Source organism: Oncorhynchus kisutch, linkage group LG4, assembly GCF_002021735.2.
Source record: "Oncorhynchus kisutch isolate 150728-3 linkage group LG4, Okis_V2, whole genome shotgun sequence".
Lineage (NCBI taxonomy): Eukaryota > Metazoa > Chordata > Actinopteri > Salmoniformes > Salmonidae > Oncorhynchus > Oncorhynchus kisutch.
In genome coordinates, this window is record NC_034177.2 from 40,161,124 (window position 1) to 40,188,381 (window position 27,258).

The 27,258-nt window shown below is 42.5% G+C and overlaps 2 protein-coding genes and 1 long non-coding RNA gene across 5 annotated transcripts in view; 2 read left to right on the forward strand and 1 right to left on the reverse strand.

Annotated features, from left to right (window-relative positions):
* LOC109889517 (inositol 1,4,5-trisphosphate receptor type 2) overlaps positions 1–10,473 on the reverse strand; it is a 152,453-nt gene extending 141,980 nt beyond the window's left edge. For both annotated transcript variants that reach the window (XM_020480989.2, XM_020480988.2), the window contains exon 1: positions 10,356–10,473. In XM_020480989.2, the coding sequence (XP_020336578.1) occupies positions 10,356–10,447 (92 nt within the window). In that variant the 5' untranslated portion in view covers positions 10,448–10,473. The remainder of the gene's footprint in view (positions 1–10,355) is intronic.
* Positions 8,599–18,357, forward strand: LOC116373993 (uncharacterized). 2 transcript variants are annotated; one of them, XR_004209719.1, is made up of 2 exons: positions 8,599–8,936; positions 17,502–18,357. It is a non-coding gene; the product is annotated as an uncharacterized LOC116373993 (long non-coding RNA). The 2 variants fall into 2 exon arrangements; XR_004209718.1 differs by lacking the exon at positions 8,599–8,936 and adding an exon at positions 9,905–10,482.
* A 6,896-nt stretch (positions 18,358–25,253) lies between these two features.
* The window catches only part of LOC109889519 (pleckstrin homology domain-containing family G member 7), a 35,763-nt gene continuing 33,758 nt past the window's right edge, over positions 25,254–27,258 (forward strand). Inside the window, exon 1 of the mRNA XM_020480992.2 lies at positions 25,254–25,749. The gene's annotated coding sequence lies outside the window, so the exon portion shown is untranslated. The remainder of the gene's footprint in view (positions 25,750–27,258) is intronic.

The following is a 27,258-nucleotide window of genomic DNA, read 5'->3' on the forward strand; positions in this document are numbered from 1 at the left end:
TATAAGCTAAATTCCCTAAATTCCCTGGGCTTAACTTCCCATTGAAAAATTCAGGAAATTTATGTTAAATTAGAAGGGTGGTGAAATGCAAATTTTTCCAGGTGGAATTGAGGTACAGTAATGGTAGAACAGGTGCAATGCTTAACCACCTGAAAGGGACACATTGTGAATTCACATGGAATTCTATGAATTTTGTATTTTAACGGGAAACCGATATAAAAAAACATTTATGTTTAAACATTAAGAAATTGTTTTTAAATTTGTCACATCCCTAATTTATCTTAGACACTTTACTGGATTACAAGGACATAGTCGAGTAGATGAATGGCTAAGGGGAAAATGCAAGACAAAGTCCCTCTGGTTCAGACAAAACTAGCAGTCCTGTGCAGTGAGTCAGTCAGGTAGTTCCTCTTGCTGCCATGGCTTTTGATCATTCAATCCGAACTGGCTGGCTGTTGCTGTGCATATTTCCTATTCCTCAGCTCCCATATCAAAGTCTCATCTAAATGAGAAACAATAGGATGTCAAATCATGTCCTACACAGCAAAACAGGAAGACTCGAGATAAACTAAAGACTCCTCAGTTTGTTTAGCACATAAATGAGTAACCTCAAGTACAGAGGTCGCATTCATTAGGCACCAAATGGAAGAATAACGGACTGAAATAAGGATGGACTGCCTGAACCTTGTCGAATAAGAAACATTGAAATTTTACGTTACAAAATGTTTTACTACAGTGTGCCCTAATGAATAGGCCTATAACTTTGCTCAGTTGGAACAGTGGGGCTTTAACCAGTGCCATGACAGACAGCGCATTTCAAGTAACTGGGTCATATTCATTAGGAACCAAAATGGAAGACTGATGTAAACAGGGAAGGACTACTTGGACTCCAATAAGAAACACTTTTCATTGCATGACCTAATGAATGCGACCCTGGTCCTGGATCTCAGTTAAAAAAGAACCAGCAGCACATCCAGCTGACAGGATACGGACAAGGTAGGCAAATTATCGCTCCATTACACATTATAGCAAGACAAAGGACGCCAGACCGTGACAAGGCTGAGAAAATAAACAGTGTGACCACACTGAGATTTTCTGATAGTAAGAAGCTGTAAAATGGCCAAATTACTGGTCAATGAATTTTGTTAATCAACAGATCTCTGGACACGCTTCAACTTGCTGGTGATGCACAGCTCTCCTTTAACCTAATGATGTGTAACCTGCCAATACTGACATGTACATTACGTACCAGATAACATTTAGAGCATGGATGAAGTTAGCCTAAATGACTGTGGTTATGTAGCTGAAATAGTGGTCCATGAACAATGCATGCATAGTTCAGGCTACCTTATGCATCCAAATTAGCTAGTGCTACTAAACTAGAATGTGTGGACTTGTTTGGTCTGTTTGCTTGAGTATATCAGCAAGATAAGCACTGCAGAAGAGGATTGGACTTGGGCAAAGAATCAGCCTGAGGGGAACACTGAATATTTGTAAAAGGAGGTGTGAGCTGAGGAACTTATTTGAAGTAAGAGGTTATACGGTTATATATGATTCTCCAAGGTGGCATAGCAGTTCAGACGTCTTTTGTCCTCGTCTTGTCGTGTCCTGTATATATATATATATATTTACAACTTTTTCACATACATTTTATTTTTATTTTCCATCAACTCATCTTCAAAACACTCTCCTGCAACCCGCCTCACCAATGTATATTTATAAAAAAGTATTATTTACCTCAGATCTGTAATCCTCCAAGAAGCTAGCCAGAAACTCCAGGAGGCTGGCCTGAAACTAGCCAGAAGCTAATCCAGAAGCTAGTTCAGAAGCTAGTTGGCTCCTTTACTGGTAAGTCGTTGGTGTTCAGCTAACCACGGTTTGTGGTCATCGGCTATCCTTTGGCTCGAAAGTCTATCGCCAGTTCTGTACGGCGCAGCTCGGAGCGGAGCATACCGGACCAATTTTTCTCTCCATGTCCCTGGATTTCGACTGCTCTCTGGACATTCATGCCCGGATCTCACAGCTAGCTAGCTGCTATCCGTGTGACTATCGGCCTTCGTCGATTCCGGAGCAAACATCAATTGTTCCGGAGCTAGCAAGCTCCGTCAATCACTCCTGAGTTCCGTCAATCGCACCTGGGCTGCAGTCGCCTATCCGGACCCGTTTTGCTGCCTTCGCGGAGCCCCACCGGGCCTTCACAACTGGACTGCCGACGTTATCTACCCGAAGGAGTTATTCGGCTGGCTCCTCCGTCGCGACGTTACCTGAACGCCCATCTGCGGCCTGCTAACCGTTAGCTGTCTTACCGGCTGCTATCTGAATAGACAATCGGACAATTTTTTAATTTTATTATTATTATTATTATTATGTTTTCTTCTTGGGCCTCTATAACTATATCTATAACTATTTTTATTTTTGTTGTTGTTGTGTGATTTGGATTGATCCCCTCTACCACACGGAACCCCACTAATCTACTGACGGAGCGCAGGAGGTGGCTAACAACAGACCTCCATCCTATGCTAGCTTGCTACCGATGCCCTGGCTAGCTGTCTAAATCACCAACCAACCTCTCCACTCACCGGACCCTTTTGATCACTCGACTAAGCATGCCTCTCCTTAATGTCAATATGTCTTGTCCATTTCTGTTCTGGTTAGTGTTTATTGGCTTATTTCACTGTAGAGCCTCTAGTCCTGCTCACTATACCTTATCCAACCTATTAGTTCCACCACCCACACATGCAATGACATCTCCTGGTTTCAATGATGTTTCTAGAGACAATATCTCTCTCTTCATCACTCAATACCTAGGTTTACCTCCACTGTATTCACATCCTACCATACATTTGTCTGTACATTATACATTGATGCTATTTTATCGCCCCCAGAAACCTCCTTTTACTCTATGTTCCAGACGTTCTAGACGACCAATTCTCATAGCTTTTAGCCGTACCCTTATTCTACTCCTCCTATGTTCCTCTGGCGATGTAGAGGTGAATCCAGGCCCTGCAGTGCCTAGCTCCACTCCTATTCCTCAGGCGCTCTCTTTTGACGACTTCTGTAACCGTAATAGCCTTGGTTTCATGCATGTTAACATTAGAAGCCTCCTCCCTAAGTTTGTTCTATTCACTGCTTTAGCACACTCTGCCAACCCGGATGTTCTAGCTGTGTCTGAATCCTGGCTTAGGAAGACCACCAAAAACTCAGACATTTTAATTCCAAACTACAACATTTTCAGACAAGATAGAATTGCCAAAGGGGGCGGTGTTGCAATCTACTGCAAAGATAGCCTGCAGAGTTCTGTCCTACTATCCAGGTCTGTACCCAAACAATTTGAACTTCTACTTTTAAAAATCCACCTCTCTAAAAACAAGTCTCTCACCGTTGCCACCTGCTATAGACCACCCTCTGCCCCCAGCTGTGCTCTGGACACCATATGTGAACTGATTGCCCCCCATCTATCTTCAGAGTTCGTGCTGCTAGGCGATCTAAACTGGAACATGCTTAACACCCCAGCCATCCTACAATCTAAACTTGATGCCCTCAATCTCACACAAATAATCAATGAACCTACCAGGTACCTCCCCAAAACCTTAAACACGGGCACCCTCATAGATATCATCCTAACCAACTTCCCCTCTAAATACACCTCTGCTGTCTTCAACCAAGATCTCAGCGATCACTGCCTCATTGCCTGCATCCGTAATGGGTCAGCGGTCAAACGACCTCCACTCATCACTGTAAAACGCTCCCTGAAACACTTCTGCGAGCAGGCCTTTCTAATCGACCTGGCCGGGGTATCCTGGAAGGATATTGATCTCATCCCGTCAGTAGAGGATGCCTGGATATTTTTTTTAAATGCCTTCCTAACCATCTTAAATAAACATGCCCCATTTAAGAAATTTAGAACCAGGAACAGATATAGCCCTTGGTTCTCCCCAGACCTGACTGCCCTTAACCAACACAAAAACATCCTATGGCGTTCTGCATTAGCATCGAACAGCCCCCGTGATATGCAGCTGTTCAGGGAAGCTAGAAATCATTATACACAGGCAGTTAGAAAAGCCAAGGCTAGCTTTTTCAAGCAGAAATTTGCTTCCTGCAACACTAACTCAAAAAAGTTCTGGGACACTGTAAAGTCCATGGAGAATAAGAACACCTCCTCCCAGCTGCCCACTGCACTGAAGATAGGAAACACTGTCACCACTGATAAATCCACCATAATTGAGAATTTCAATAAGCATTTTTCTACAGCTGGCCATGCTTTCCACCTGGCTACTCCTACCCCGGACAACAGCACTGCACCCCCAACAGCAACTCGCCCAAGCCTTCCCCATTTCTCCTTCTCCCAAATCCATTCAGCTGATGTTCTGAAAGAGCTGCAAAATCTGGACCCCTACAAATCAGCCGGGCTAGACAATCTGGACCCTTTCTTTCTAAAATTATCTGCCGAAATTGTTGCCACCCCTATTACTAGCCTGTTCAACCTCTCTTTCGTGTCGTCTGAGATTCCCAAAGATTGGAAAGCAGCTGCGGTCATCCCCCTCTTCAAAGGGGGGGACACTCTTGACCCAAACTGCTACAGACCTATATCTATCCTACCGTGCCTTTCTAAGGTCTTCGAAAGCCAAGTCAACAAACAGATTACCGACCATTTCGAATCTCACCATACCTTCTCTGCTATGCAATCCGGTTTCAGAGCTGGTCATGGGTGCACCTCAGCCACGCTCAAGGTCCTAAACGATATCTTAACCGCCATCGATAAGAAACATTACTGTGCAGCCGTATTCATTGATCTGGCCAAGGCTTTCGACTCTGTCAATCACCATATCCTCATCGGCAGACTCGACAGCCTTGGTTTCTCAAATGATTGCCTCGCCTGGTTCACCAACTACTTCTCTGATAGAGTTCAGTGTGTCAAATCGGAGGGTCTGCTGTCCGGACCTCTGGCAGTCTCTATGGGGGTGCCACAGGGTTCAATTCTTGGACCGACTCTCTTCTCTGTATACATCAATGAGGTCGCTCTTGCTGCTGGTGAGTCCCTGATCCACCTCTACGCAGACGACACCATTCTGTATACTTCCGGCCCTTCTTTGGACACTGTGTTAACAACCCTCCAGGCAAGCTTCAATGCCATACAACTCTCCTTCCGTGGCCTCCAATTGCTCTTAAATACAAGTAAAACTAAATGCATGCTCTTCAACCGATCGCTACCTGCACCTACCCGCCTGTCCAACATCACTACTCTGGACGGCTCTGACTTAGAATACGTGGACAACTACACATACTTAGGTGTCTGGTTAGACTGTAAACTCTCCTTCCAGACCCATATCAAACATCTCCAATCCAAAGTTAAATCTAGAATTGGCTTCCTATTTCGCAACAAAGCATCCTTCACTCATGCTGCCAAACATACCCTTGTAAAACTGACCATCCTACCAATCCTCGACTTTGGCGATGTCATTTACAAAATAGCCTCCAATACCCTACTCAACAAATTGGATGCAGTCTATCACAGTGCAATCCGTTTTATCACCAAAGCCCCATATACTACCCACCATTGCGACCTGTACGCTCTCGTTGGCTGGCCCTCGCTTCATACTCGTCGCCAAACCCACTGGCTCCATGTCATCTACAAGACCCTGCTAGGTAAAGTCCCCCCTTATCTCAGCTCGCTGGTCACCATAGCATCTCCCACCTGTAGCACACGCTCCAGCAGGTATATCTCTCTAGTCACCCCCAAAACCAATTCTTTCTTTGGCCGCCTCTCCTTCCAGTTCTCTGCTGCCAATGACTGGAACGAACTACAAAAATCTCTGAAACTGGAAACACTTATCTCCCTCACTAGCTTTAAGCACCAACTGTCAGAGCAGCTCACAGATTACTGCACCTGTACATAGCCCACCTATAATTTAGCCCAAACAACTACCTCTTTCCCAACTGTATTTAATTTTAATTTATTTATTTATTTTGCTCCTTTGCACCCCATAATTTTTTATTTCTACTTTGCACATTCTTCCATTGCAAAACTACCATTCCAGTATTTTACTTGCTATATTGTATTTACTTTGCCATCATGGCCTTTTTTGCCTTTACCTCCCTTCTCACCTCATTTGCTCACATTGTATATAGACTTGTTTATACTGCATTATTGACTGTATGTTTGTTTTTACTCCATGTGTAACTCTGTGTCGTTTTATCTGTCGAACTGCTTTGCTTTATCTTGGCCAGGTCGCAATTGTAAATGAGAACTTGTTCTCAACTTGCCTACCTGGTTAAATAAAAGGTAAAATAAAAAATAAAATAAAAATAAAAAATACGTTACTATCATATGTCAATATGGATTTATAGACTTATCAAAGTCATTTGAGCTGAGGTTGCATGTGATGCATATTGTAATGGTAATGCCAGTCAACATTCACGATACCATGCCTGTCTGAAAATGTTACTAGCTGTCAAACCATTGGTGTCCTCAACTCCTCGCCTTACATAATTCTCAAATCTAATTGGAGGAGGTCTGGGGGAAGGATCTTGGATCCTCTCCTGCAATGTGCTTTGAGGGAGAGGTGAGCAGTTGGAGGGTACACTATATGGGGTGCCATTAGGGACAGACAATTGAGTTTCTGCCTAAATAGATGCACAGATGTTGCATGCATCAACTACTGTTGCGTGCCATGTCAGACTGTGCAGGCGGGTAGCAGATTGCTATAAGATATCAGATGTTGCTGACACCTGCCAGATCTTACAGCACCTGGATAGGTATTTTATGTATCAACCAACCACGTTGTAGCAATTTGGTGCCCGACGGCACAGTCAACGATGTGGCACGCAACCATTGGTTGATGCATGAAATGTCTGAGCAGGGGATGCGACCATGATGTGGTAAGCTGACAGTATGCCTGGATAGGTATTTTATGTAAAATCTGGAATGCATCTGCATCATCTAAACACGAGAACAACCTAAATCACATGATTAGGGCCATGATTTTAGTGCAGAAGCCAGCATTTCCAGCACTATCCACTAGTGTTGCTGCTGGTAGAAAATGTTCTGTAATTGACACAAGCTGTCTCCAATCAATCCATTACTGTCTGGTTGTGCCTGTATTTGCATTGCTCTGCAAATCTTAAAATTGCACAAAACCTATTACTTGGCAGGGAATACTATTTGTAGATCAGTGATTCTGCACCTCACTTTGCTCAAGCTGATCCTCTCCAACAGACTTGTTGAAGTTGTAGCTAAAAATTTGTCAAATAGACCTGGCTACGTCAGACTGCATTAGTTAATTAATCAGACTCATTACTGACTTTCGTTCAAAACAGCAGAGCTCTCTCCTACGCACTTTGCATTGACATTTTATGGCCCTGACATTTGCATTGAGATGGGCCTTGACAAGTTATCTGACTGCATCAACTTTCCAGTAAAACAATGTCAGTCATGATTCATATTGTTGGCACAGGTCCATTTGTGGCCTTTATAGGCTTCATCCACCCAGGTAACAAGCCAGTCTGTCCCAATCTAAAAACACTGGCCCCATTTCCATTCCTTCCTGCTTGGCATTGCTAATCTAGCATAGTATGGTGAAAGCAATGAGATTTGACTTATCCACTCATTTTACACATCAGTGATTATCACAAGGAAACAAGGAGGCATTTTGAAGCTACTGGAATGAGGCTGTTGTGTCTCATGAACACAATGGGGTTCCGAGTTACCAACATGATCGTAGACATCAAGAGGGGAGTTCAGGAGTGATCCCCTGCTCACGTTAGCCAGGAAACCCCACGTTGGATTGCATTGGATTCAACGTTAGGCAGAAATGAGCATTTGGATCAGGAAATGTTCCTCTCATCACCACTACAAACCAGAATATTGAATCAAATGCTATTTTAAAGGCCATGTGAGGTCAAAAACATGATTTTCCTGTGTTTTATATACATTTCCACATTGAAGTTGGAATAATACTGTGAAAATGAAAATGCCATTTTAATGTATAAACTTTTTGAATAGACCACCTGACATTTCAGCCTGTTTTAGTGGGATGGAGCTTTGGCCTACCTGGCGACATGACCAGGTGGTAAATGAGTTAATAGTCCAACAAGAGAGTTTCAAACCTCTGCCAATAACAGCTAGTTTTCACTTATTACAGCTACTTTTCAATGAACAGATTTCTATCACCTGAAGCATGCATCTCGTGCATGCATTTTCATCTTGCATGCTCCAATTGATAGAAATATGAACGCACAACCAGTTCTTTGAAAAGTTAACATAATTATACATTCCTGAGGATAGATTGTCCCACAAGGACCAACCACATGGACAACAGGTAAAGTTAGTTTAAATGTAATTTTATTCATCGTTCTGGCTTGTAGAGCTCATGAAATGAAACTTTCCTGGTCCAAACGCTTATTTATGCCCGACGTACAATTCAATATCGGGGTTTCAGTCTCATGTCTGCATAGCCTCTTTAGAATCCGAGAGGTAAATACTTACACATCTCTAACATGTAGGCTCAGCAGTCCCATTGCAAGTCAGAATGTTAAACTTCATTTCAACTTACTTTAACTGTTGTCCGCCAATTTGTCCCTATGTCAGAGGTATTCTGATACAAAATAGCCACAGGAATATTTTATCAACCCGACCTTCAGTACGCTGGTCCGTATTTCAGGTTTTTAAATTTTCAATACTGATGCAATTCGCACCTGGCCAACACTTGCACAATATGGCCAAGCCTAACCGAACCGCACACACTTCCAGCTGATTGCGAGGAAACGCGCTTCGGTCAACTACATTCGGCTATTGTTTACATATTGTGCATCAGGTGCAATGTGTCAACAGATTTCAAATACAAGCGACAGAACCTACCGGCGCAGCAAAAAGTCAGATAAACACTTTCCTGTGGATACCCTATCTCCACCAAAAGGACCAACAGCATGTTCAACCGGTAAAGTGTAAATATCATTTTATTCAACATTCTGCCTTGTAGAGACGACTGTGTCATTTTAACAAAGACTTCTTTCAGACTGATATCCATGGAGTAACTATGGTAACAGTGATGGTTAGGCAAATGCCTGCTATGCTTTTGGCGTGGCTGTTTAAAAGAACAGACAGAGAAAGTAGAGAGAGAATGTGAGGGAGAGGTGGGTAGGGCAGACTCATTCCACAGAACGAGTGCATTCACACCTGCCTGTTCTGGGGCCTAGATGGCAGAGCATAGAAATTATCTAAAGCGCTGGAGCCATTTCAACTAAGCACTATAGTGTTTACAAGAGGAAACTCTAGTCTTTGTGGTGCCTTGTAAGTTTAGGATAATATCAAAGCTGATGACCATTAGTCAATTATCTTCCGAGAGTCCATATTTGTAGAAAATCTCTGATGGTCCTTGGAATTAGCTGTTATTACTGATAGTAAACTTTCAATGGCTTAAAAAAAAGTACAATAGTACACCATTTCACCAAGTCAGTATTAGGCCTGCTCTGGTTCAGCAACCAGTACTCCCACACTCAGAGTAGGCTAGTAAATGATCTTCTGTACTCACAGAATGCCATACATTTACTTTAAACTAGAGTGCACCTGTAGGCATACCTTATTTGACCCTTCACTGTTTGATAAAACACATGAAAGTTCCTCTCAATTCTCTGTACATTTGGAAATGTGTTCATTGCCCCAAAGTCAAAAATGTGATGAACAAAACAAATAGCAAAAGTTCTTAAAGTTAAAGTTTTCTATCATGACTGTGTAGATTAAAGCATCGGCCACAAGAGTACATTCAACAACCTAACCATTATTCAAGTTGCATTGGGGACACCCTGGTGAACATATACAAAGTCACTACATCACAGGTCAAGGAAGACATGTTGAGCAAACAGCTGTGAGCAATCAAGTTAAATTCCTCAGCTGTCTCACAGTGCATGCTGCTCTGCCAAGACCTTCCGTGAAAAAGCTTAATACTATTTTGAGTACGTAATGGATCACAACGCGATATTTTCCCAGGAAACCATTTGGCGTCCAAAGAGTAATCAGGTGCCTGAAAGCATGTGTGACTGGACATTGCACACGCATTGGCTACACTGGAGCGGTACAGGCCTACTTACATGCAGTTTACTTCATAATGCTTTGCATTCCTGTTATATTTGCATAAAATGTGTGAGGCTCATAGGCGGCATTTCCTCCTTGATGGAATCGCTTGTGTTAGGCCTTTCCTTCAACTTCCGACTTTTGAACCTCACACCCATTGACACCGCCATGTGTTACCAACATTGACTCATTTCATGTATTGGCCAACAAACGAACTTGTAGGCCTACATGCCATGGTTGACACATTTTAATAAAACATGGTTAATATTTAATTAGAGGAACATACCCCAAAGTACTGATGAAGCCATTGACAGTGCCTTCCGCGTAAAGCGACACAATGTCTCCAATATGAAGAAAACTAGATCTGTTGTCTGACATTTTCGCTTAATTCTGTCCAAAAGTTGGCTTTCCAGGTAAGTAGGACATGCAGTAACTAGTCTTGCTCTGATGAAGTGGTCTGCTGACACGTTACAGTGTACCTTGGCAACAAACATGCGTTTCACTCTTCAAATTGAAAAGACTAACGCCCCAAAACGAGACATGTTTTGCTGTTTTCTCCAGTCCAAATTAGAAAAGGACGACAATGCAAAAACTTTGAGTTAGTGTAACAAAAAAAAACTAGTTTTAGTTCATGAATCCAACTTCTTCCCGTGTGACAGGCGGCATAATGTTCTTATTTTCGTATCAACTTTGGGGGAGGAGACTGGTTTTGTCAGAGCTGCAGATAGAGAGCAGCCTGCCTATCCCGTCAAAAGGGTTACCACAGTCACAAAGTCAAATTGGCTACATCTTAAACATTTATAAAAACGTAATGTTAGGGTTGGGTATAAGATTAGTATTGTGGTTAGGTTTAAATGCACATTTTAACAAGATAAATAGTAGAAACGGGGTTTATGACTTTGTGGCTGTGGTACCTAGTGACGACCCGTCTAAATTAGCTTAGGATAAGGTGTCTTGAAGTGAAACGCCCTCTGCCTGTAATTTTCACAGAAATCAAATCAAATGTTATTTGTCACATACACATGGTTAGCAGATGTTAATGCGAGTGTAGCGAAATGCTTGTGCTTCTAGTTCCGACAATGCAGTAATAACCAACAAGTAATCTAACTAACAATTCCAAAACTACTGTCTTATACACACAAGTGTAAGGGGATAAAGAATATGTACATAAAGATATATGAATGAGTGATGGTACAGAGCGGCATAGGCAAGATACAGTAGATGGTATCGAGTACAGTATATACATATGAGATGAGTATGTAAACAAAGTGGCATAGTTAAAGTGGCTAGTGATACATGTATTACATAAAGATGCAGTAGATGATATAGAGTACAGTATATACGTATACATATGAGATTAATAATGTAGGGTATGTAAACATTATATTAGGTAGCATTGTTTAAAGTGGCTAGTGATATATTTTACATAATTTCCCATCAATTCCCATTATTAAAGTGGCTGGAGTTGAGTCAGTGTGTTGGCAGCAGCCACCCAATGTTAGTGGTGGCTGTTTAACATTCTGATGGCCTTGAGATAGAAGCTGTTTTTCAGTCTCTCGGTCCCAGCTTTGATGCACCTGTACTGACCTCGCCTTCTGGATGATAGCGGGGTGAACAGGCAGTGGCTCGGGTGGTTGTTGTCCTTGAAGATCTTTATGGCCTTCCTGTAACATCGGATGGTGTAGGTTTCCTGGAGGGCAGGTAGTTTGCCCCCGGTGATGCGTTGTGCAGACCTCACTACCCTCTGGAGAGCCTTACGGTTGTGGGGGTAGCAGTTGCCGTACCAGGCGGTGATACAGCCCGCCAGGATGCTCTCGATTGTGCATCTGTAGAAGTTTGTGAGCGCTTTTGGTGACAACCTGAATTTCTTCAGCCTCCTGAGGTTGAAGAGGCGCTGCTGCGCCTTCTTCACGATGCTGTCTGTGTGGGTGGACCAATTCAGTTTGTCTGTGATGTGTACGCCGAGGAACTTAAAACTTGCTACCCTCTCCACTACTGTTCCATCGATGTGGATAGGGGGATGTTCCCTCTGCTGTTTCCTGAAGTCCACAATCATCTCCTTAATTTTGTTGACGTTGAGTGTGAGGTTATTTTCCTGACACCACACTCCGAGGGCCCTCACCTCCTCCCTGTAGGCCGTCTCGTCGTTGTTGGTAATCAAGCCTACCACTGTTGTGTCGTCCGCAAACTTGATGATTGAGTTGGAGGCGTGCGTGGCCACGCAATCGTGGGTGAACAGGGAGTACAGGAGAGGGCTCAGAACGCACCCATGTGGGGCCCCAGTGTTGAGGATCAGCGGGGTGGAGATGTTGTTGCCTACCCTCACCACCTGGGGGCGGCCCGTCAGGAAGTCCAGTTCCCAGTTGCACAGGGCGGGGTCGTGACCCAGGGTCTCGAGCTTGATGACGAGTTTGGAGGGTACTATGGTGTTAAATGCCGAGCTGTAGGCGATGAACAGCATTCTCACATAGGTATTCCTCTTGTCCAGATGGGTTAGGGCAGTGTGCAGTGTGGTTGAGATTGCATCGTCTGTGGACCTATTTGGGCGGTAAGCAAATTTAAGTGGGTCTAGGGTGTCAGGTAGGGTGGAGGTGATATGGTCCTTGACTAGTCTCTCAAAGCACTTCATGATGACGGAAGTGAGTGCTACGGGGCGGTAGTCGTTTAGCTCAGTTACCTTAGCTTTCTTGGGAACAGGAACAATGGTGGCCCTCTTGAAGCATGTGGGAACAGCAGACTGGGATAGGGATTGATTGAATATGTCCGTAAACACACCAGCCAGCTGGTCTGCGCATGCTCTGAGGGCGCGGCTGGGGATGCCGTCTGGGCCTGCAGCCTTGCGAGGGTTAACACGTTTAAATGTTTTACTCACCTCGGCTGCAGTGAAGGAGAGGCTGCATGTTTTGGTTGCAGGCCGTGTCAGTGGCACTGTATTGTCCTCAAAGTGGGCAAAAAAGTTATTTAGTCTGCCTGGGAGCAAGACATCCTGGTCCGTGACAGGACTGGTTTTCTTTTTGTAATCCGTGATTGACTGTAGACCCTGCCACATACCTCTCGCTTAGCTTGTTTGATTGCCTTGCGGAGGGAATAGCTACACTGTTTGTGTTCGGTCATGTTACCGGTCACCTTGCCCTGATTAAAAGCAGTGGTTCTTGCTTTCAGTTTCACGCGAATGCTGCCATCAATCCACGGTTTCTGGTTTGGGAATGTTTTAATCGTTGATATGGGAATGACATCTTCAACGCATGTTCTAATGAACTCGCACATCGAATCAGCGTATTCGTCAATGTTGTTGTCTGACGCAATACGAAACATATCCCAGTCCCAGGAAGCAGTCTTGGAGTGTGGAATCAGATTGGTCACCCCAGCGTTGAACAGACCTCAGCGTGGGAGCTTCTTGTTTTAGTTTCTGTCTGTAGGCAGGGATCAACAAAATGGAGTCGTGGTCAGCTTTTCCGAAAGGAGGGCGGGGCAGGGCCTTAAATGCGTCACGGAAGTTAGAATAGCAGTGATCCAAGGTTTTGCCAGCCCTGGTTGCGCAATCGATATGCTGATACAATTTAGGGAGTCTTGTTTTCAGATTAGCCTTGTTAAAATCCCCAGCTACAATGAATGCAGCCTCAGGATGTATGGATTCCAGTTTGCAAAGAGTCAAATAAAGTTCGTTCAGAGCCATCGATGTGTCTGCTTGGGGGGGAATATATACGGCTGTGATTATAATCGAAGAGAATTCCCTTGGTAGATAATGCGGTCGACATTTGATTGTGAGGAATTCTAAATCAGGTGAACAGAAGGACTTGAGTTCCTGTATGCTTTTGTGACCACACCACGTCTCGTTAGCCATAAGGCATACGCCCCCGCCCCTCTTCTTACCAGAAAGATGTTTGTTTCTGTCGGCGCGATGCGTGGAGAAACCAGCTGGCTGCACCGACTCCGATAGCGTCTCTCCAGTGAGCCATGTTTCCGTGAAGCAAAGAACGTTACAGTCTCTGATGTCCCTCTGGAATGCTACCCTTGCTCGGATTTCATCAACCTTGTTGTCAAGAGACTGGACATTGGCGAGAAGTATACTGGGGAGTGGTGCACGATGTGCCCGTCTCCGGAGTCTGACCAGAAGACCACTACGTTTCCCTCTTTTACGAAGTCGTTTTTTTGGGTCGCCAGCTGGGATCCATTCCGTTGTCCTGGGTGAAAGGCAGAACACAGGATCCGCTTCGCGAAAGTCATATTCTTGGTCGTACTGATGGTGAGTTGACGCTGCTCTTATATTCAGTAACCACTGGCACCTGGCTGGCACTACTCTTTTTGAACTCAACAAAACATTTATTAATCTGTCTCATCTCAAATGTTTAAATCCCCCCAACAAAACGATTGAGGAAAATTGATGTAATATTTTCTATTTAGAAAGTGTTGTGTGTGTTAAAAAAATATATATAACCGTTTGTCACCATTATTGTGCAATTAATGTATTGTTTAGTGTTGTGGCTTTGCTGGCATGCATCCCATTTTGTTTTTGTTTTTTACCCTACCAAGATTTACATGCAAAAATCGCCATATATATATATACACACACATACATACATGTATTCACAGTTGAAGCCGGAAGTTTACATATACCTTAGCCAAATACATGTAAACTCAGTTTTCACAATTCCTGACAATTAATTCTAGTAAGAATTCCCTGTCTTCGGTCAGTTAGGATCACCACTTTATTTTAAGAATGTGAAATGTCAGAATAATAGTAGAGAGTGATTTATTTCAGCTTTCCTTTCTTTCAACACATTCCCAGTGGGTCAGGAGTTTATATTCACTCAATTAGTATTTGGTAGCATTGCCTTGAAATTGTTTAACTTGGGTCAAACGTGTTGGGTAGCCTTCCACAAGGTATCCACAATAAGTTGGGTGAATTTCAGCCCATTCCTCCTGACAGAGCTGGTGTAACTGAGTCAGGTTTCTAGGCCTCCTTGCTCGCACTTGCTTTTTCACTTCTGCCCACAAACATTTTATAGGATTGAGGTCAGGGCTTTGTGATGGCCACTCCAATACCTTGACTTTGTTGTCCTCAAGCCATTTTGCCACAACTTTGGAAGTATGCTTGGGGTCATTGTCCATTTGGAAGACCCATTTGCGACCAAGCTTTAACTTCCTGACTGATGTCTTGAGATGTTGCTTCAAAATATCCACATAATTTCTCTTCCTCATGATGCCATCTATTTTATGAAGTTCACCAGGCCCTCCTGCAGCAAAGCACCCCACAACATGATGCTGCCAACCCCGTGCTTGGGATGGTGTTCTTCGGCTTGCAAGCCTCCCCTTTTTTCCTCCAAACATAACGATGGGCATTATGGCCAAACAGTTCTATTTTTGTTTCATCAGACCAGAGGACATTTCTCCAAAAAGTACGATCTTTGTCCCCATGTGCAGTCGCAAACCGCAGTCTGGCTTTTTAATGGTGGTTTTGGAGCAGTGGCTTCTTCCTTTCTGAGCGGCCTTTCAGGTTATGTCGATATAGGACTTGTTTTATTGTGGATATAGATACTTTTGTACCTGTTTCCTCCAGCATCTTCACAAGGTCCTTTGCTGTTGTTCTGGGATTGATTTGCACTTTTCGCACCCAAGTACGTTTATCTCTAGGAGACAGAATCTCCTTCCTGAGCGGTATGACGGCTGCGTGATCCCATGGTGTTTATACTTGCGTAGTATTGTTTGTACAGGTGAACGTGGTACCTTCAGGCGTTTAGAAATTGCCCCCGAGGATGAACCAGACTTGTGAAGGTCTACAGTTTTTTTTCTGAGGTCTTGGCTGATTTCTTTTGATTTGGCCATGATGTCAAGCAAAGAGGCCCTGAGTTTGAAGGATAGGCCTTGAAATACATCCACAGGTACACCTCCAATTGACTCAAATGATGTCAATTAGCCTATCAGAAGCTTCTAAAGCCATAACATCATTTTCTGGAATTTTCCAAGCTGATTAAAGGCACTGTCAACTTAGTGTATATAAACTTGTGACCCAATGGAATTGTGATGCAGTGAAATATAAGTGAAATAATCTGTCTGTAAACAATTGTTGGAAAAATGACTTGTGTCATGCACAAAGTAGATGTCCTAACCAACTTGCCAAAACTATAGTTTGTTAACAAGAAATTTGTGGAGTGGTTGAAAAATGACTTGTTGAAGGAATTCTAAATTCCTCTGTTTTATTTCCCAATCAAAATTAAACACTCTGTCTATGCATTTAAGGGTTTGTAAGACCCTAATATTTTATAAGAATGGACAGAGCCCCGGTCTTAAAAGTCAGGTAACAGCGTTTAATTCAAGAGAGTACTGCTTCATACACATTTTGCCACAGGTTATAAACTGAAAATGACGTCAGCGTTTTCTAAATGTTCTATCTCTTCTTGACACTGGTAGAGAGGCCCTATAGTTCTCGAGACTTCCCTCCTCGCCTAAAGCCAAGGTCAGTCAGTGTAGATAGCATTCTAGACAGTCTGGAGATAGTCCGTGCCTGCCATCTGGAGATAGTTCATTCATTTGTACCAAGGCATTGTTCTAAACTCCTGACTATATTATATACAATTGGGAATGGGAGCAAGAGAGAAAATGCATACATGTACAGTACATGATAGCATTTGGACTAGTCAGTCCTGATTGAAATGTATACATAATTAGTCATCATTGATTAAAAAAAAATCCCTTAACATGACTCCAACCTAAGTGTATGTAAACTTCCGACTTCAACTGTACATACATACACATAACCGTTCAAAAGTTTGGGGTCACTTAGAAATGTCCTTGTTTTTGAAAGAAATTGTCATTTTTTGTCCATTAAAATAACATACAGTGTAGGCATTGTTAATGTTGTAAATGACTATTGTAGCTGGAAACGGCAGACACTTTTATGGAATATCTACATAGGCGTACAGAGGCCCATTATCAGCAACCATCACTCCTGTGTTCCAATGGCACGTTGTGTAAGCTAGTCTAAGTTTATAATTTTAAAAGGCTAATTGATCATTAGAAAATCCTTTTGCAATTATGTTAGCACAGCTAAAAACTTTTGTGCTGATTAAAGAAGCAAAAGGACACCAATAAGAAGAAGAGACATGCTTGGGCCAAGAAACATGAGCAATGGACATTAGACCGGTGGAAATCTGTCCCTTGGTCTGATGAGTCCAAATTAGATTTTTGGTTCCAACAGCCGTGTCTTTGAGACGCAGAGTAGGTGAACGGATATTCTCTGCATGTGTGGTTCCCTCCATAAAGCATGGAGGATGGTGGTTTGATGGTGTGGAGATGCTTTGCTGGTGACACGGTCTGTGATTTATTTAGAATTCAAGGCACACTTAACCAGCATGGCTACAACAGTATTCTGCAGCGATAGGCCATCCTATCTGGTTTGGGCTTAGTTGGACTATCATTTGTTTTTCAACAGGACAATGACCCAACACACATCCAGGCTGTGTAAGGGCTATATGACCAAGGAGAGTGATGGAGTGCTGCATCAGATGACCTGGCCTCCACAATCACCCGAGCTCAACCCAATTGAGATGGGTTGGGTTGAGTTGGACCGCAGTGATGGAAAAGCAGCCAATAAGCACTCAGCATATGTGGGAACTCCTTCAAAACGGTTGGAAAAGCATTCCTCATGAAGCTGGTGGAGAGAATGCCAAATGTGCAAAGCTTTGTAACGCCATGTATTTGCTATTTGTGTTTACGGCTAAGACCCCTCATGTTCTCCAATTATGAGGTGATGACCACTCCACTACCAGTGTCAACTCTCTCCTGACATGAACTGATGCCATGTCCCATCATCCACTAGAGCATTTAATATTTCCTCTCCAAGCACTATGCTTAGCCCTATGCATTTTTTTTATTACTTAAATTCATTAACACAATCACATTATTACACATCAATTCAATTTCACACCCTGCTTGGACTGTCATTCATAGCCCTTTTGTCTAACTGTGTTGTGTACTGTTTTGTATTCCCAGACAAATATTTTCCTGCCCTCGCGGAAGAGTTGAGCTCTTCTCCAACACCCTCTATCCATGATGAGCCCATCATGTCCTGAAGTCAAGCCACTGAAGACATCAACCCATCCTGTCATGTCCTGAAGCCAAGCCTCTGAACACATCAAGTCTCGCAGCACTCGGACTGGTCAGACACCAAACGATATCCTGTACCTGGCAGCAGCTTCCATGGTCAACTTGGACAGCCTGATCCCCCAGCATCTGTCCATACAGTACCGCCTGCTGGCTTGTGAAAAATAAAGACCCATTGTACCTTGTTTTCTGTGTTTCTATGAACATGATACTCATGTGAACAACCTGTTCATTACTGTTTGGTTACATGAGGATTCAACAGACACTACAAATTATTACCTTTACAACTATAGTTTATTTGAGATGTAATACATTCACTATACTTGCTTATTCAGTCCTCTCAGATGCAGTTTTGTGAAGAACCATAATCTTACCTGTATACACAAAATATTAGGAACACCTGCTCTTTCCATTACATAGACTGACCAGATGAAAGTTTATGATCCCTTATTGATGTCACCTGTTAAATCCACTTCAATCAGTGTAGATGAAGAGAAGACAGGTTATAGAAGGATTTTTACACCTTGAGACATGGATTGTGTATGTGTGCCATTCAAAGGGTGAATTGGCAAGACAAAATATTTAAGTGCATTTAAATGGGGTATGGTAGTAGGTGCCAGGCGCACTGGTTTGAGTGTGTCAAGAACTGCAATGCTGCTGGGTTTTTCACACAACAGTTTCTCGTGTGTATCAAGAATTGTCCACCACCCAAAGGACATCTAGCCAACTTGACAATTGTGGGAAGCATTGGAGTCAACATGGGCCAGCATCCCTATGGAACGTTTGACACCTGACGAATTGAGGGTGTTCTGAGGGCAAATGGGGTGTAACTCAATATTAGGAAGGTTTTCTTAATGTTTTGTACACTCTGTATGTTCATGACATGTTGTAATGCATACCCATTGACACAGAATGTCACAAGACCGGGGTGATCTACCATGCAAGGGCATGGCTCTTCTGGAGGCACCTGCGGACATCTGATAAACTATTGAAATAAGTTATACTGTAATATTGAATGGTAACGCTGATCGAGTATCTTACAATGAACTACAAAGTATCCTACACAACTGTGGAATCTCCTGGCAGCAAATGTTCTCCACCTCGGTTGGCATTGTCTGACAATGCCCACAGGTACACCTACTGTACATAAAGAAAACTAACATCAGACAAAATACAGCAGGTCTGTTACTCACTGTCCACAATTTCCGGTAAGGACACAAACATTCCAGGCAATATTGTCCTATAACACTGCTGTCCACCAAATGCTCAATTCTAATCACATATAGTTTGCTATGGAAAGCATATTCAGATGAAATCATATCTAGCCAAGATGATAGTTAGGCCGCAATAACGTTTGATCTAAAATAGCTTATTTGTTGAGTATAATGTCAAATCTAACAAGCTAATAGGCATGCATGCTGTATCAGCTTTCACAATTATAGCATCGCAACAAATTGTCATAAAGGATTTGGGATATTTTTTGTATTTTGTTGTCCGGTTGAACTTTCAAGCGATGTGAAATGGAGCATGCACTGGGATCAAGCAAAGCTAGTTAGTTAGCTATAGACACATTAATGTTACGGGTTGCAACCATTTCCAAATAGACTTACTGCATACCTCTTGGGATTTGCACTGGCTCATCATCATCTTCCTCATTAATTTCAGTGTCAGACTGGCTCATACATGTAAGGCTGGCTGTATACTACCTTGCACCATTGCTGGGCTAATGTTACAGTAGCTTTTCTGATTAAGTGGAGAGTTTGTTTTGGTTTGTATCAACCAATCATAACTAAAAATCATTCATATTTATCATGTTATCCCCATGACTAGTGTTTTTCCAGGAGAGATTCTGGCTTCAGTACAAGCTGTTTTTAAAATACCTATTGATCAGTATGATTGAAGAAAATGACAAGTAACAGCTTGATGATACTTCGAAATAATTTATTGAAATCAAGTAGATCTAAAACAGCTGGCGTGAACCTTTAATTAAATAGTACAATTTACGGTGAGCACGTTTGGGGCAAAATGCCACAATAAGTCACTTTATTGGGAACACAATACATTTTTAGAAACTATAGGATCATTTGGACTGGAAGAACAAAAATGAAAAGAGGGACCTTTACATCAAAACCTCATCATAGTGAGGGTATTAATAGTGAGATGTGCAATGCCATTTTGTTTCAATATTTGCTTTATTTAATTAAAAATTAGATACCTAGACTTTAGCTTTCAAGAGTCAATAACAGAAAATGTCAATAAAAGGTATAAATTGGATTTTAAGACAATCTTCAGGAAGCATTTTGCCCAATAGAGGGGGGTGTTTTGCCCCGTTAATGGGGCGAAAACACCCTGTTTCGAAGTTTCTGTTTTTATCAAATAACAAAAAACTATTCATTATGCCCACTTATTTCCATTCTAAATGTGTTTGCCCAAGGATAGCCAGTATGCACATATCTAAATCTTTGAAAACGTAGCTTTTTTTGGGTCAGAAAATATACATTTTCCTTAAGAGGGTGTTTTCCCCCAACATACCCTACTCATGGGGAGAGGATGGTCATGCATTAATGGAAGTGAAGAGTTACATTCTGAATATGCCTGTAAATGACTGCAAAGCTAAATCAAAAATTTAATTCCTGACAGAATTAAAGATATCCTACTTCCATGGATTTTGCTTCAAGATGTGTGTGTGTGTTGTGTACAGCATCACATGATCCATAAAGATGAAGGTATATGTCATAAAAGTCCAACTCTGAAGGATATTTACCCTTGACTATTTAACCTTTAACCTCTTGGTGACCCCTGGTATTCTCCAGTGAGTCTGCGGTCCATTGGACAGCTTGCACATTTTGGAGACATGTTGGAATATGTTGTGACCCCTCCCTTTTCTCATTAAGGACGAATCAGGGGGCATGTTCAGGAAGGTGCAATGTTACAGAACCTCCAGATATAAATGAGTTGTGTAGAACTAATCTCAAGTGGACAGATGCAGGTAACATAGGATGGTATCGAGTATCTGATTAAATTACGCAAAATTGTAGTATGGGTTTCTGAGGTAAGTGTAGAACAGATATGATTGTCTTTCGTGTAGAATAAGGAATTGTGTACACTCTATTCATTAAATGTCTATCTCATGCAACTGAATACAATTCTCTTCACCACTCTATTCTCATAACTATGTAGAGAGATGATGATGCTGTTGCGGATAATTATAATGATGATGATGATTATTCTTCAGAACAGTGGTGAGTGCATGACAGATACTGAAACCAGAGGATGCCAATACTGACACCAGAGGACGCCATGGGGGCATCACTGATCATTTTAAAACGACACAGCCAGTGGCGACATGGTGATATAATCTATCCTACATTACCATCTAGTGTTCGCAGGTTATAACAATCACCTGCTAGTGAGGCAGAGTCAGTATAGAATACAGGTCTGGATTACAGTTATGAATGAATCAATAAATTAATTAATGACTATGCTCCATAGTCCATAGGATAGATAATCTTGAAGCTACAGGGTGGAAATATATTCTGGTGTGTGGTTCTTTCTTTTTTTTTCTATGTATACTGTATTTATATTGGATATCCTGTATGTTGACTATGTTGACTTTGTATCTGTATTCTGTCTGTACATTGTCTATTGCTGGTAGCACTTAGTCAAATTCTGGATATGTGTAAATAAATGTACTTGTAAAAGTGATTCTGATTCTCTTTCTTTTTTTTTCAGTCTGTTTCACACTCTCACACACGCAGACATTTGAGGGGGGGGGGGGGTTGCTCAAAATAAAAAAGGGCAGCCTCCCAACCTTTCATAACTAAAAACTCATAACCTATCAACTGCCTCTGTAGCCAAAATGTCAACATTTCTACAACAACACACTCACTCATCACAACACAGAGCAGTAGAGGTTGACATAGGAGTGAAAATGTATTCCTGCCCTGTTTTGTCCTGTCAAATTTGTTCCCGGTCCTGTGCTGATCCCGCAAACAATTCTATAAGCCTGACACTTAAAAAACAAATCACTACCGTCCTGTCCCATGCTCATCATTACAAGCAGAAATCAGATAATCTCTTCGTTAGCTGCTCATCTGCCTGTCCCCCGCTCTGCATGTGAGTAGCCATAGCAACTGCTCCATTTGGCTGCTGCTTAGTGCTCATGACACGGTTGCCTGCACTCACCCAGTTAGTACATCAAATCAAGTGTTATTTGTCACATGCTTCATAATTAACAGATGAAGACTAACATTGAAATGCTTACTTATAGGCCCTTCCCAACAATGCAGTTAGAAATGTTTTTAAAGGAAAAAAATACACAATGAGTAACGATAACTTGGCTATATACACACACGGGGCACCAAACCGAGTCGATGTGCAGGGTTACGAGCTAATTGAGGTAGATATACTACATGACCAAAAGTATGTGGACACCTGCTCATCGAAAATCTCATTCCTAAATCATCGGCATTAATATAGAGTTGGTCCCCCCTTTGCTGCCTTAACAGCTTCCACTCTTCTGGGAAAGGTTTCTACTAGATGTTGGAACATTGCTGCGATGACTTGCTTCCATTCAGACAAAAAGTATTAGTGAGGTCAGACACTGATGTTGGGCGATTAGGCCTGACTCGCAGTCGCCGTTCAATTCATCCCAAAGGTGTTCGATGGGGTTGCGGTCAGGGTTATACAGGCCAGTCAAGTTCTTCCACACGATCATGACAAACCATTTCTTTATGGACCTCGCTTTGGGCAAGGGGTTTTGTCATGCTGAAACAGGAAAGGGCGTTCCCCAAACTGTTGCCACAAAGTTGGAAGCACAGAAACGTCTAGAATGTCATTGTATGCTGTATCATTAATATTTCCCTACACTGGAACTAAAGGGGCTTAGCCCGAACCATGAAAAACAGCTACAGACCATTATTCTTCCTCCACCAAACTTTACAGTTGGCACCATGCATTTGGGCAGGTAGCGTTCTCCTGGCATCCGCCAAACCAGATTTGTCCGTCGGACTGCCAGATGGTGAAGCGTGATTCATCACTCCAGAGAAAGCGTTTCCACTGCTCCAGTGTCCAATGGCGGTGAGCTTTTCACCGCTCCAGCCGACACTCGGCATTGTGCATGGTGATCTTAGGCTTGTGGGCGGCTGCTCGGCCATGGAAACACATATTAATGAAGCTCCCGACGAGCAGTTCTTGTGCTGATGTTGCATCCAGAGGCAGTTTGGAACTCGGTAGTGAGTGTTGCAACAGAGGACAGGCTATTTTTACGGCTACGGGCTTCAGCACTCAACGGTCCCGTTCTGTGAGCTTGTGTGGCCCACCATTTCGCAGCTCTGCTGTTGTTGCTCCTAGAAATTTCCACTTCACAAATAGCCAAATCCACTCATTTGAAGAGGTGTCCACATACTTTTGTATATATAGTGTATGTACATATAGGTAGGGATAAAGTGACTTGGTAACGGGATAGATAATAAACAGTAATGCAGCGTAGGCGATGGGTCAAAGAGTTCATGCAAAAAGGGTCAATGCAGATATTCCGGTTAACTATTTAACTGGCACTCCTGGTTAACTGGTTATTGGTTAACTATTTAACTAACTATTTAGCAGTCTTATAGCTTGGGGGTAGAAGCTCTTCAGGGTCTTGCTGGTTCCCGACTTTGTGTATTGGCACTGCTTGCGTGTGGTACCTGAGAAAACAGTCTATGACTTGGGTGGCTGTTGTCAGACAATTTTTTGGGCCTTCCTCTGACACCGCCGGGTATAGAGGTCCTGGAAGGCAGAGATTTCAGCCCCAGTGATGTACAGTCTGCACTACCCTCTGTAGCGCCTTGCAATCTATATTATTTATATTATATTTATATATATTATTATATTTCAAGCATTTCAAACACCAAGCGGTTGTGCAGCCAGTCAAGATGCTCTCAGTGGTGCAGCTGTAGAACTTTTGACGATCTGAGAGCCCATGCCAAACATTTTCAGCCTCCTGAGAGGGAAGAGTTGTTGTGCCCTCTTCACAACTGTGTTGATGTGTGTGGACCATGATAGTTCCGTAGTGATGTGGACACTGAGGAACTTGAAGCTCTCGACCTGCTCCACAACACCCCTGTATATCCTGCTTGAGCATTCTAAATGTAATGAGTACTTTTAGGTGTCAGGGAAAATGTATGGAGTAAAAAGTACATTATTTTCTTTAGCAATCTAATGGAGTAAAAGTTGTCAAAAATATCAATAGTAAAGTACAGATACCCCAAAAAATACTTAAGTAGTACTTTCACGTATTGTTACTTTTAGGAAACACTCTGTTAAAGTAATGAAATATCAAGAAAATAACGTTTTTTGGTCAAATTCCTTAAAGGGGATTAGAATGTTACAAAGTCAATAAACTATCCTGCACCATTCCCAGAAAATTGTCGAAATGTTGTATGCAAATAAACTATAGGAAAAACATGCTCTCAGCAAACTCTAAGAAAAATATGGTTCTCAGAACGTTATCTGCTAGCTGGGATGTGTGCGATAAACTCTCTCTGATTTCTACACATAAAGAATTATACGGGATGGGAGGGATTTTTATCGGGTACGGAACAGGAAAGTCCCGGGGTTATCGAACTGTTGCGGGATCAGGTGAGGACAATACGGGAAAAAATTGACAAAACAAGTTGCGGACTGGAATGCATTTTCACTCCAGTGTCAACCGGTTTCCACTAGTTACCACAGCCACAAAGAAAATGGGGGTAAATCGAAAAAATGTATGAAATCAAAAAATCGCTTGTTGGTCTTAATTTAGGGTTAGCCATAAGGTTAGTCGTGTGGTGAGGTTTAAAACACAGTATTAAAAGAGAAATAGTAGAAATAGGCCGGGTGTACGACTTTGTGGCTGTGGTAACTAGTTACTACCGTGTCATCTGCTTACATTGGGAATAACAAGTGTGTTTGTTGTAGAAAATAAATAGGCATATGTTGACATTTTGGCTACAGAGGCAGTTGGTATGTTATGAATCATGAAAGTCGATTTTTTTTTTTAGGGGGGGGTAGCCCTTTATTAAAAAACATTTTTAAGCAACCCCCAAAGGTCTGTGCACGGCCCTACACGCACGTGATGTAGCGGATCCTCTCTTTGTTCACACACACATACATTTACCTCAACGATGTATAAAAAAGACTAGTAGTAAAACACATTAACCGTCCTTTAGTTCCTCCCACTGATTACACCGTACATGTCACAATAACACTGCGGACAAATCCACTGTCTGAGCTAAACTTTCTCGTTGACTCATAACACTCGTTCAAATGTCGTGTAGGAAACAATTGGACACGCACGCACGATATCTTTCCGAGGCATTACACAAATCTCTGAGCTTTGTCATGTGAAAAGGAACAGTATGAACAGTGGCCGAGACTAGTGCCAGGAGTTGCCTACACTTTTTTGTTTCACAGGGCGGTCTGATTGGCATGAACAACCTCGAGCGCAGCGCGACGGATGAGACATTGCGGAATAGAGAGGAGACACGACACACTGCCGGGAGTAAACACAGCTGGATTTGCTCTTCTTCAGTCGACACCTTTTACACTTTTGTCATGTGAGTAATTTGTTGTTATTTAGACTAACATTGGGTGATGGTAAATGTAGCCTAGATAATGTTTTTCTCACTATAATTACCTCGTGGGTTTGCGGGGTTTCTCCATTGCAATCCGCACACTGCGACAACGCTAAATTGCTCATAGGTCCTTATTTTTTATTGTTGGGAATTCTCATGTGTTTATGAAACAATCCTACCTGATTTGATTGAATAGCACTTTACATGGGTTGAAGTGGCCCAATGAAAACGTCTAATTGGAGTATTGGAAAGTTGGATCAGGTGCATGGGGCACTTGTGCCGTTCTTTGTTTCCCACGCGATAAACTGTCATTGCATTACACTGAACTGATACGGTATTGCAGTGTAGTGCAGCTCCACTGTTGCACTGTATTCAATAATACAATATTTGGGTTGTTTTAAGTGAGCTTTAAACACCATAACTATCGACAATGACGAAGGTAAGACTACAGTTTTATTTTTTTATTTTTTTTTACAGGCAACGATAGCTACAGATTGTTCGCCAAGATTTTTGGTATCCATTACTGGGCATTACAGGGTAGGTACTGTGTGGCGTAGCACAGTACATTTTCGAGCAACCATAACTTCGCGATAGTATCTATGTTCTCAATTCGGCCAAACATCTACACTATATATACAAAAGTATGTGGACACACCTTCAAATTAGTGGATTCCGCTATTTCATCCACACCTTTGCTGACAGGTGTTTAAAATCGAGCACACCGCCATGCAATCTCCATAAACAAACATTGGCAGTTGAATGGCCCATACTGATGAGCTCAGTGACTGTCAACGTGGCACCACCATAGGATGCTACTTTTCCAAAAAGGAAGTTAGTCCCTGCTAGAGCTGCTCTGGTCAGCTGTGAGTGCTGCTATTTTGAAGTGGAAACGTCTACAACAACGGCTAATCCTCTTTCTCAGAACGGGACCGCCGGTTGCTGGTGCATGTAAAAATCATCTGCCCTCTGTTGCAACACTCACAACGGAGTTCCAAACTGACTCTGGAAGCAATGTCAACACAATAACTGTTAATCTGAAAACGTGTTCTCTGGAGTGATGAATCACGCTTCACCATTTGGCAATCCGACATACAAATCTGGGTTTGGCGGATGCCAGGAGAATGCTACCTGCCCCAACACATAGGAGGAATAATGGCCTGGGGCTGTTTTTCATGGTTTGGGCTAGGCCCCTTAGTTCCATTGAAGGGAAATCTTAAAGCTACAGCATACAATGACGACATTCTAGACGATTCTGTGCTTACAACTTTGTGGCAACAGTTTCAGCATGACAATACCCCCATGCACAAAGCGAGGTCCATACAGAAATGGTTTGTCGAGATCAGTGTGGAAGAATTTGTATTGGCCTGCACAGAGCCCCGACCTCAATTCCATCGAACACTTCATCCCAAAGGTGTAACATCGATTGCTAGCCAGGCTTAATCGCCCAACCTCACTAATGCTTTTGTGAACGAATGGATGCAAGTCCCCGCA